The sequence below is a fragment of the Podarcis melisellensis genome, assembly GCF_964234715.1.
Source record: "Podarcis melisellensis genome assembly, chromosome: 15".
Taxonomy (NCBI): domain Eukaryota; kingdom Metazoa; phylum Chordata; class Lepidosauria; order Squamata; family Lacertidae; genus Podarcis; species Podarcis melisellensis.
The window spans coordinates 31168282-31180671 of NC_138532.1; the positions used below are offsets into that span (position 1 = coordinate 31168282).

The 12390-nt window shown below is 48.6% G+C and overlaps 1 protein-coding gene across 3 annotated transcripts in view; it reads right to left on the reverse strand.

Annotated features, from left to right (window-relative positions):
- The window catches only part of RFFL (ring finger and FYVE like domain containing E3 ubiquitin protein ligase), a 34444-nt gene that overhangs the window by 5371 nt on the left and 16683 nt on the right, over positions 1-12390 (reverse strand). For all 3 annotated transcript variants that reach the window (XM_081889662.1, XM_081889661.1, XM_081889663.1), the window contains 3 exons: positions 7519-7719; positions 3147-3536; positions 316-399 (listed from right to left, as the gene is read on the reverse strand). In XM_081889662.1, the coding sequence (XP_081745788.1) occupies positions 316-399; positions 3147-3536; positions 7519-7704 (660 nt within the window). In that variant the 5' untranslated portion in view covers positions 7705-7719. The remainder of the gene's footprint in view (positions 1-315; positions 400-3146; positions 3537-7518; positions 7720-12390) is intronic.

Here is a 12390-nt window from a genome sequence, read left to right on the forward strand (position 1 = left end):
AAAAGAGGTTTCAAGCTCAATACAATCAGCTGGTGGGTAGCAGAGGACAGAGACCAGTCCACCAGCGAGGGGACATCACACTGTGAAATTCAAGCTGTGGGGCTGCAGAAGCAGAGGTAAGTGGATGAAGATTCCATAGGGCCACACATAAATGATTTTACAGGTAAAAGTGGGGCTTGAACCTACCTTGAAATCCATCCACTGCACCACCAAGGATCCCCATAATCCTTTTCAGTATCCAGAGCACCCATTTCAACCCCTGGCCCACCCCCACATGGCCTCCCCATTCTGGCTGCATCATCAGCCCTCGCCTACCTGCGTCTCCTCCTCGGTCAGTGCTTCCACTGCATTCTCGACTTCTGCCATGTCGCCCTGGCTCGGTAAGACATGCCCATTTGCCTAGGAGGAAAACAGATGCTGCTGAAAGACTGAACTCCCTAGAAAACCCACCATGGAGAGACAGAAGAGTCTAGAAATGATGCTGGGCTATCCCTGGAGGACCCTGGACCCACCCAAAGCTGATTTACTGCTGCTGGCCTGATGAAAGGTGGGATGGGGTGCGGAGGGAGGGAGGGAGGGACAAAGAGGAAGAAAAATTCTTGGTTCAATGTGAAATGTTTCTGGACTAGGGAGAAGGTTGAGGTTTTGGTGGGAACATTGCTTTGTTTACCATTTGCATATGGTGATTATTATTAGTAGTAGTAGTAGTAGTAGTAGTAGTAGTAGAAGAAGAAGTAGTGGTAGTGGTGGTAATAATATTACTACTACTACTACCACCACCACTATCAATGCACTTGCTATTGTTTAAAGAGATGCTATGTTGTTTTTCCATAACTTGTATATTATTATATGAAATGATATTGTATTATATGATTCCCTCCCCTCTTTTCCCTATGTTATTGCATATGTGCATCTATTTTTCTTTAACATCAGTCACTTAGAGACTTTGGGTGATAGTAAGTTTAATTATATAAGCAATCAATTAATAATAAACAGAAACTCTCCTTGGTCCTTTTGAACTCTAGAAGGATGCACAAGGAATCACAAGAAGACTCTAAATGCAGACCTGTTTGCAACCTGGCTCTCACAACTCTGGGATTTAATATCAATGGCCAAACTGACAACTCCTGTCCAAGTGAGTCAAACAGGCAAGAAAATCACTACTTTTCCATCAGCCTGGCATAATTTTATTGCATATGCAACATCAATGGAACATGGTTATAGGCTTCTGAGAACACATGGCGGCTTGTGGAATGATACCTTCGTATAAAAACTGAGATCACTGGATTTCAGTCACTGGATAGCTCAGTCGGTCAGAGCATGGTGCTGACAACACCAAGGTTGCAGGTTTGACAGCTGCATGTTCCTGCATTGCAGGGGGTTGGACTAGATGACCCTGAAGGTCCCTTCCAACTCTATGATTCTTGACATGAAATGCAATTAAATAGGCATGTGGTGCTTCTGTGCAGGGCTGAGATGTAAGGACAAAAAAATCACCTGCGTATGAATCACTCTTTACAATATATATATTGCAAATAAAGAAAAACAAAAATAATGGGGTGGGGGGAACCAAGAGGAAACTCAGCTGATCCCGAACACACCCAAGCTGGATGCTGAAATTGCTCCCGGCTGGGAAACGACGTCTGCTGGGCCCCTTTACCTTAATGTTGACTAAGCCCCGTTAAGACCGCCTAGGCTTGAGTAGGGAAACCCTAGGGTGGTGTCCCCAAGGCCCGGGTCAGTCATGATTGAGCTGCAGAGAGGCACCAGGAGCCCATGCTGGGAAGGCCTGGCTCTGCCCTGCTGCCTTCCATTGTGACGCGGGGCTGACATCATGGAGAATGCAAGGCAGCCTGGCTCTTTGTGACACAGCGCTGCAGGGCCAAGGGCACTCCAATCTCTTGGTGCTGCCCAACCCCCCATGTCTTGTGGAGGGGTGGGTGGGCCAAAAGGGCTCTATGGTCTCCACCGGCTAGCCTGTGGGCTAAAGGGTTGAGCCAAGGCAGCATGCAGCAGAATGGTGAGAGGCTGCCAGAGAGCTGCATGAGGTTGGTAAAGATCAGTGGTCACCAATGCTGCACCCAAGGGCTTAGTGGTGCTCTTAAGAGCCCGCCCCTGCCTGTCCATGCTCACTGACCCCTCGGTGATGAGGGTGGTTTCCTTTTCCTCCCTTGAAAAAGACACAGAGCTGTAAGAGGAAGCAGGGAAGAGTGCCACTCTTTCTCATTTCCTCTTTCAGCTCTATGGGTTTTCCAAGGCTCAGGTTAATTCTACTGGAGTTCATTCTTACCTGGAACACTTCAAAAAGTAAAGGTGGGTGGGTAGGTGAACACCCTATCTCTTTATTAATGCATGTGGAACGGAGAAGAGGCAGAAGGGAAGGCACCCACAGCATTCAACTCAAAACTAGGGAGGGGGCTTTTTTGGTGGTGGCATCCCTGTTACACAATGCTCTCCTCAGAGAGGCTCACCTAGCACCTACATCAGGATTTTCTCAGGACCTATATCTTGGAAACGGCCATAGTGCAGTGCAAGAGCATCTGCTTTGCATGCAGAAGGTGCTGGGTTCAAATCAGGCATCTGCAGGTAGGGCATGGACTGTCTGAAGGCCCAAGGAGCTGCTTCCAGTCATTTGTAGCCACTTCTAAGCTAGACGGAACAAAAAGGAAGCTTCCTATGTTCCTATATTCTTTCAGGCCTTTTCTGGAGTTTTCGCATTATTTTTACAGCGCTGATGGGGCTTTGTAATGCTTTCAGGCTGGTTTTACACCAACGTCAGAGGCAGATTAGGGAAGCGCAAATGCTTCCACCGCAGTGGGCACAGAGTCTTGGGGTCACTGCAGCGTGTCACAACTATGACGTAGTTGTGAATTGAGCAGAACCGAAGGTGAGAGGCGCCAAATCTTGGCCTCACACAGGGCACCGCTGAAATTGGAAAGACCAAAATCCAGCCCTGTCCACCTTAACACTGGGGCACACATAAGACATGGTAGGCTGGGCAATATAGAAATGCCAAGACTGATAAAGTCTACGTATGAAGCTATGATCCCTTGAAAAGCAAGCCAAGAACCTTATAAAGCCGCCCAAGAGTGAGGGCAAATGACCACACAGGTTTTTCGACAGATTAACACTCAGCCGGGCAGTACCTGTGGCTGCTCCTCAGTCTGCAAGGCAGGGTCTGTCGCAGCCCACTCAGGAGGGCAGTCCGGTGAGGTAGGTGCTGGGGCCTCTTGCTCCAGGACAGGGGAGACGATCGTAACCGGGGGAACCCGAGCAGTCCTGTCTCCCTGGGGACCCACAGTGGGCTGTTGGCCGATGATCAGACACACCAGCTCGTCCTTCTCGCGGCACATTTCAGTGGAGATCTCCCGCAGCTCCAGGTAGTCCCGCAGGTCTTTCACCTTCATTTTGATCAGCTCCTCCCGCTGGAAGGCTGTGGCCCGGAACCGCTCACAGAGGTGGCAGAGGCTGGGGCCGCTCTCTGGCTGGTGCGAGCAGGCCAGGCAGAAGGTCTTTTTGCAGTCCAGGCAGGTGTGCTGTCCGGAGAAGGGAAGAGAGGAATGTCAGGTGGAGGCAGCCATGGCAGAGGAAGACACAGGCCAATGTGGTCAGTGGTGCCCCCTGGGGGGGGTGTTAAATGACTATCGGACGGGTATCACTGGACCAAGTTCATCAGTTCTGTTGAATTAATTAAACTAAACAGTTTTAATTGCATTTTTAATAAACTGTTTTGAATGTTATCATGCTCTTATCTTCCTTAGAGAATTGTGGAAACAACAAAATAATGCTTTTTATAGGGTAAGGGGGCATTGGAGATGTGTTTGTTGAACTGGGGTGGGCCAGTGGCTTAAAAACACTTGGGAGCCTCTGAGATAAGACAGACCTCTGTATTTTGGGCTGGCCCTCAAAAAAGGAAACAAGAGCTTCTGGGCACTGCAGGATTCTGGATAACAAGTCACTGTTAAATCAAGCTGAGCCAACCATCCATATGATTGTTTTGTACTGGTTTGGTTTTCAAGGCATTTCATGTCTTTGTTGTACCTATGTATATTTTACGATAGTATTATACACATAAGGAAATTGATGGCTTGTTAACCAAGAAAATTAGAAGTTGCTGATGGATTTAAATAAAAATGAGTTGGTAGCCCAGCCAAGGTAGGGAAAAGTATGGTGTTTTGCTATCCCAGATTCAAGACTGCGTAGGATTCGGAATTCAAGGAAAGAATCTTCACTCACAGCATAAAAATCTCAACATAAGCCATTGTTGCAACGGTACTTAATGCCTGCTTCTGCTTAGGATCAATACAACGGATAGAGAAAGCCCTTTGCCAATGATCAAGTACCAAAATGATCAAGGAGTTGGAGCAACTCTCCTATGAGGAATGACTGCAACGTTTGGGACTTTTTAGTTTAGAGAAAAAGAGAGTGTGACATGATAGTCAAGTTTATAAAATTATGCATGGCACGGAGAAAGTGGGTAGAGAAAAGTTTTCCTCCCTCTCTCATAACACTAGAACTGTTGGACATCCCACAAGGCTGAATACTAGAAGATTCAGGACTCATAACACAAATTCCTTCTTCACACAGCGCATAGTTAAACTATGGAACTCCCTCCCACAGGAGGCAGTGATGGCCACCAACTTGGGTGGTTTTAAAAGAGGATTAGACACATTCATGGAGGAGAGGGCTATCAGTAACTACTAGCCATGATGGCTATTGCTCAGCCTCCACGGCTGGAAGCAGCAGTTGCTGGAAAGCAAAGGAGGGGAGAGGGCTGCTCTTGTGCTGGGGTCCTGCTTGAGGGTTTCCCACAGGCATCTGGTTGGCCCCTGCAAGAGCAGGATGCTAGACTAGATGGACCACTGGCCTGATCCAGGAGTCTGTACTTAAATGCTCACCTTACACATATGTGATGGTATGTCTGACTCAGTATAAGGCCCTGCCCAAAATTTTTAGCCGTTGTTTTTTTTAATCACATTTTTACAGTGGAGAGGGTGTGGAGAGAAATTACAGATGCCCCTCGTGTCATGGAGGTAATTCAGTACAAACTGCTGAGGTGCTCAGTGAGCATCCTGCTCTCCACGATCATTTGATGCTCCCTCCATTTACTGACAGCAGCAAAACGAATGCTTACATGCATGATGCAGAATGCTGCTCCCTTGCCTTGAGTCTGAATGGAGTCTTGTTCTCTGGTGACCTTTGGCTGTAAACAAACCAACCTGGCTGACTTAAAAAGTGCTCCGTAGAAGCAAAACTGGAATAGTGAGGATCTTGGGACGCTCAGCCACCACAGCAGTTCCAGACAGCTTCCAAGCAGGCCCTCGTTCCTTAGGAGAAAGCCAGCAGTCCCTTGTGTTGTGCTGGGATAGCATTTGTGGTAGCTGGCATTTTAGCCTTGGATTCAAATCCCAGCCCAGCAGTGAAATTCACTTGATCAACCTCCTCAAGACTTCCCACATCCCAGGAGTTCTGTCTGTCCCAAGTCAGCTCTGCGTCTAGTACCCCAACCCAGGAAGAGTTTACATGTAGGGGAGGAGCCATAGCTCACAAGGGGACCAGGGCAGTCACCACCTCTCAGCCTGGTCTACCTCACAGGGTTGTTGGGATGAAATGAGGAAGGTGGAACCATGTATATTTTCCTACGACATCACAGACTCAGCCGGATCTACCTCGCAGAGTTATTCAAAAGGTAAAAGCTGGGGCGGGAGTGGGGGCAACTGGGTATTCTGCTCTTCTCTCCTAAGACTAAGCAGAGGATTAAAATTAAACTAAATGCCATTAAAAAGAAGAAATAGTAAGATATAAGAAAAAAGGTCCTATATTGGAAGGTGTGGCCAGTGTGTTTATAAAAGTTCAAGCAATTAACTTTCAGGGAAATAAATCCAGAGTCAAAAGTCAGGCAATATTATTCATTGGGGCCCAAGAAAAATATCACAAAAGCATGGCAAGGTCTTTGGGGAGCAAGGGGGGCATTGCTATGATGGCAGTTAGGCAAACCAAGGGTTAACCCTGGTGAGCTGTTGGAAACTAACCCAGGATGGTTGGGAAGCTTTCTGTGTAAAGGAGCTGTGCGTGTGTACACAAGCACATAAGTGCACACACATTCCATACAAAGGCCCCACATCCGCCTCCTTTTCCCTTGCCATTTTTCCATCCAAGAACGTGCAGGAGGTCAGATGCTTTCCGAGACTCTGAAAGGCTGGCCTCCTGCCACCCGAACGGAAGACTTCCCAGGAGAAGAAAACCCCTCCTCATTTAAATGGACTTCTCCGAGTGAGAAAATGCCTTTCCTCCTCCGTACCCACCCCCAGGGTGACTCAAGCGTGCCAGAACTTAAGCCTGCAATACAAGGAAAAACCAGACTGTGCAGGGAAACATACGCTTCCACCGCAGGCATTTCTGTGTGACACAAATGTGCATGTTTGGAACAAAATGTGCAAGTTTGGAACAAGTTTAGGGACAGGAGAGAATAAGGCGGCTCTTGAACCTGCTGTTTTAAAACAGCCTCCCCTAACCTGGTGTTCACTCCATGTGCTTTGGACTACAACTCCCACCAGCACAGGAATGGCAGGCTTTGATTTTTTTTTCAACTCTGGCTTATGCAAATGGCTATAGTCAGCCCTGGGCTGACCCTGAATCAGCCCCACAGTGACTTCGAAGAAAATTATGCCTATGAGAGTCACCTGTTAGGATCCTTCTAGAACTCCCGTTTTCTAGACTGGCCAGCTGGTGACTTTCATTGAAGTCTGCTGGCAGGCCCCTGCTGCTGCTCTCCAGTATTCAGAGGTACAGTGCCCTTAAATGTGGAGGCTCCACTTTCCTAGCGGGGCTAAACCTCTTTCCTGAATTTGTCCAATCCCTCCTGCACCCAACCTTTTAAAAATCTCAGCAGGCAGGGGCCACCACCTCAGCTTGTCACAGTAAGCTGTTGCTGTTGTTGTTAATTGAATTTATATACAGCCCTATACCTGCAGGGGTCAGGGCAGTTCACAGGATAAAAATCAGAATATAAAACCATAAAGTACATATAAAAATAAAAGCAACAACCTAATAACCAAGATTCACAAGTTAAGCTCTGTTGGAAGTAGATGTGTGCGCTCTCTCTCTCTCTCTCTCTCTCTCATAAGTGTCCATTCAACTTCTCATCAATATTATTATTAATAATAAAAATAATTACTTTCCCATCATCCTAAGGTCCCAGGTTGGGTTATAACCATGTAAAATATGCAATGCAAAACATTTTTTCTTACAAAAAATGCAATCAATCACAAGAAATTATATATACAGGCAGCTCCCCATATGCGAGGGGGTTGTGTTCCAACTCATTGCGAATCTAAGTCCACTCTGCCCTCTAAGCGCAGCACTGTGAGCCGACGTGGTCGCTCGTCCTCATCACAAATAATATTTATATACCGCTTAATATGCAAAACCCCATCACAATTCCCATGAAACACAGTAAGATCACTAGAGCAGGTTCCCGCCATGGGCTCCCAATGTGGAGCACGACACCCCACTCACCTTAAGGGAGGTGTTGCTGAAACGGGCCCCGCAGCCTTTGCAGCCCTGCTCGGGGCCGGTGGGTGAAGGGAAGGAGCTGTAACCGGCGTTGGCGTAGGCTTGAGCGCGGGTCCCCTGCTGCGGGCGGTGCTGGATGTCCTCGGGCTGCCCGTTCAGGCAAAACCAGTTGCAGCATGTCGCCCACATGATAAATGGTTAGAACTGGAGAGGAGGTGGGTGGGAAACGAAAGCCAAGATCAGTCAACTGAGTTAAGAAAGCCGGTTTCTTCAAACAAAAAAAGCCTGGGGAGTAAGAAGGAGGGCGGCACAATGCACATTTCTGAGAGCAGCCAATCGTTTTTTGCTTTGCAGGGAGATAAGAACGCCCTTGCTCTCACAAAAGCAGGAGAGGTGAGCCCGTTTCTGGATGGGACCAGTTCAGATCGCAAGGCGGAGGAAGGCTTACGAGACAGAATGTTACTTCACTGCACAGACAGATGGAAACCCAAGTGCAGAGCATGCCAGGAAAACCCCTTGCCTCCTCCAGCATGTTAATTTTCTACATGCAAGGAATCTTGATTTGTTTTTTGTCAGGATTTATCCAAAGAGAAACAGGAGCATATCCCAGCTGACATCTGTTCTGCAACAGCAGAACACTTTTTAAAGTGTTCCTTCTATGGCAGCATGCACTTCCCTTTGAAAGAAAGCACTTACTCACAGGGCACATGATTAAATGGAGGAACTCTGTCTCACCAACATGGATGGCTTGAGGACAAATTCATGTAGGAGAGGGCTATTAATGGCTACTAGCCATAATGGTTATGCCCAGTCAAGGGGCAGTAATGCTTCTGAATACCACTTGCTGGACAGTGTTCTTGTGCTTAGGTTCTGCTTGTGAGTTTCCCCTGGGAATCTGGTTGGCTACTATGTGAACAAGATGCTGCCCTAGACCAGTGTTTCCCAACCTTTTTTGGGCAAAGGCACACTTGTTTCATGAAAAAAATCTCGAGGCACACCACCATTACAGCCCCGTGACGTCAGCGCGCAGCGTCACGCCGGAAGGGACGCAGGAAAGTGTAAGATTCAATTTTTCCCCTCCCCCTTGCCTTCCTTCTGTGCCAACCGCCAAAAAGCCAAGAATCGTGGGACCGCCGGCGGAGGGGGGGAGGGCGAGCGGAGGCAGCGGCGAGCCCCGTTCCTCCCCATCCGCCACATTCCGTGCAAGGAGCGCGAACAGGTGTGAGAAGGGGGTCAAACCTGCGGGTCGGCGCCGGGGAACCTCCAAGCTTTGGGGGTGGGGGGGAGGAGGCAGCAAAGCGAGGCAGGAAGGAGAGCGCGGCTTGGCGAAGTACTCGGCGGCGAAGGCCAGCAGGTCCGGCGGCCGGTGCCGCAGCACCTCCACCGTGTAGCCCTGCAGCAGCTCAGTCAGACCCGGCGGGATCTCGATGCTCATCTTGTAGCCGAGGCGCGTGGGAGACTCAACGGACGGGCCCGGGAGAGAGAGAGAGACAGAGAGAGACACACGACGGAGAGAGAGCGGGAGTCCCTGCTCGCCGTCGCCACCGCTACAACTACTGTGGCGGTTGGTCGTGGTCGTCGCCGCTGCCGCCGCCGCCCACCTCTATCTATCTCTCCCCCTCAGCTTTCTACGCGGGCCTCGAGCCGGAGGTGGGGGGTGGCCGCCGCCGCTTTCTCCGCCTCCACGTCCTGCCTCCTCCTCCTCAAGCCCTCCGTCAGCCCTGAGGGAACCGCCGCGCTCGCGACGCCGCTCTCTGACACGCGAGAAAGAGAAAGGAACGGAGCGGCGGGGTAGTCGGGGGAAGGAGGGGCCGGAATGGAAGCGCAAGGCGAGCTGCGCATGCCCAGCAGGAAGCGGCGGAGAACGCCACAGAGAGAAAGAGAGAGAAGCAAGGGAGGGTGGGGAGTGGGCGGGAACACGCTTCATGCGTCACAATAACGGACAAGAGGCGCTCGAGGGATAGATTAGGACCTAATTTGACTTTTACAAAAAAAAAAAATCTTTCGAATTTTCCCCGCGGCACACCAGGCAACGTCTCGCGGCACACTAGTGTGCCGCGGAACGCCGGTTGGGAAACACTGCCCTAGACAGACCATTGGCCAGATTCTTCTTATCTTCTTAAGTACAGTGGTACCTCTGGTTACAAACTTAATTCGTTCCGGAGGTCCGTTCTTAACCTGGAACCTTAACCCGAGGTACTACTTCCAGGTTAGCGGAGTCTGTAACCCAAAGTGTTTGTAACCCAAGGTGTTTGTAACCCAAAGTACCACTGTACTCCAGTGTCATAGCTGAATATACTAAAGAGCTTTTGACATGGATGTTAGTTGCAGTTGGATTTAAATAACCCTTGAAAAATCTACATTTGCCTTTGCAGTTTAAGAACTCGTGGGACTTTGGCTGTTGCATAAAAGAAGTCACACTGAAACTGCATGTTCCAAGGGGATATAATAATAATAATAATAATAATAATAATAATAATAATAATACCACCACCCTATATAAAACCAGAAAATACATAATCATAATCAAAATAAAAACAACAACAACCAAATAGCCACTGCCCCAATACATTTTAAAAGGGCATAGGATATCAATCAAATCAACCAAAAGCCTGGTTAAAGAGGAACGTTATTGCCTGGCACTTAAAGGTGTATAATGAAGGTGTCAGGCGAGCCTCCCTGGGGAGAGTATTCCACAGACGGGGAGCCACTGCAGAAAAGGAATGGAGGATGCTATTATGTCATCTGGTGGGATTTTATTTCCTATGGTTCAGACTTAAATGTTCCACATTCACCAGCCACACAGCTCAGGAAATATGGATGCCTCCATTCGTATTTGTGTGTCCCCATTTATTGCTCTTATGATTTATTGCTTGCTTGCTTTGTATATGGTATGACGTAATTCCCTGACACTGCACTTTTGGATTGATAGTAAAGCTAGCAAAATCAGAAGAAGAAAAAGTGCTCCAACGGGGTCGTTCGGGGAATGATTTGGCGAAGTCCCTCTTTCATTCGGGCTCAGAAAAAGCAAGGGAACTCCCACCAGCCACAGAGAAGCCTGCCCGCCCCCCGCCCCCCAGACACTGCCATTCCTTCAGCAACAATTCCAATAGGAAACATCAAGCGCTTGGGAAGCTGCCCAAAACCGTTTGCTAATGAGGGATAAGCTGGCAAGATACGATGACAGGTCTGGCAGGTGCCACTGCCAAAAAAAGTGACGGTTACTTCCGAACTGATGGTTGAACCAAAGTTAACAGAGCTCAGTAAATCCCACTAGGAGGACTCAAAGAAGTGGGGAGCTTCAGCAGCTATACTATACACACAATTGGTGGGCAGATGTTCAGAATTGCAAAACTGGTCAGTGTTAGGGGTGCTCACAATTGACACTAGGATGTTCCAGGGTGTGGAGCAAGCTTGTTTTCTGCTGCGCCAGAGGGTAGGAACCAAGCTCATAGCTCCAAATGACAAGGAAGAAGATTCTGACTAAACATAGAAGAACTTAGAGTTGTTTGACAGTGGAACTGACTCCCCTGGAAGGTGGTGGGCTCTCCTTCACTGGAGGTCTTTGAACAGAGGTTGGGTGGCCATCTGTCAGGGATTCTTTAACTGCAACTCCTGCATTGCAGGGAGTTAGACTGGATGGCCCCTAGGGTCCCTTCCAACTCTACAATTCTATTATTCTAAGCTGCTATAAAGGCCTTTGCCAACCTATGCACCTCCCAGATGTTTTGGGGGTACATCTCCGGTCACCCCCAGCTATCACAGCCATGATCCCAGCAGACTCAGCATCATTGAGTGATGCTGACTGGGGACAATGGGAACTGTATCCCCAAAATATCTGGAGGGCACCTAGGCTGGGCTGAAGTTGGTGTAAACAAGGCATTTAATGACAATACATATAATTAAAGGGCTGTCCCAAAATTCTTAAATTGCCACTGGAGAGATGAAAAAGAAAAAAGACACCCAGAATGAGGGAGAGAATTTCTCAGGGGAATAATCTGTTGCTTTTTCGGCAGGAAAAGGGATGTATTTTAAGACTTAGTCTAATTATGCTGTGTTGTATTTGCATTGCTTATGAGCTGCCTTGGGGTGTCTTCTGTGCCTCAAAGGTGGCATACAAACATTAACATTAACCACTTTAGAAGACAGCAGAAATTAAAACCTAGCAACCTCGTGTGTGTGTGTGTGTGTGTGTGTGTGTGTGTGTTTTGCCTCACTCGCTGGATCATCACCTTGTTGGGGTGAGTGGGCTTGCACAAGGGTCCTATGACCCTTGTGACCGAAGCCATTGGGAGTGTCGTACTCCCAGCAGAGTGATCCAAGGCGGTAAGGTCAAAGGGGAGGAGCTAACCATGAATGATCCAAAAAAGTCCTCAACGGCAGAACAGGAAGAAGATAACAAGTGGCATGTTACAACACGGGTGAAGGCTGCAGCAGATAAGAATCTACCAGTCATCGTGATACCCATGCCACCAAAATAAGAGCCTTACTGCAAAGATTCTGTGTTGGGTCAGTGTGCACTGATCTACACACATAAAACAAATTCACACACAGGCCTCTTCCAAAACCCAAAAGTCCCATGGCGATCAGCAAATAGTAACAGGGGCAGGAACGTGAAATATGGAAGCCCCTAGTCATGAACCCCTGGAAAGGGGGAGGGGCTAGAAAAGGTGCCCTAAACACACTCTGCCTCCCTTTTCCCCTAACTCAGGCATAGGCAAACTCGGCCCTCCAGATGTTTTGGGACTACAACTCCCATCACCCCTAGCTAACAGGACCAGTGGTCAGGGATGATGGGAACTGTAGTCCCAAAACAGCTGGAGGGCAGAGTTTGCCTATGCCTGCCCTAAGTGAATTACCGCACCCACTGGGGTC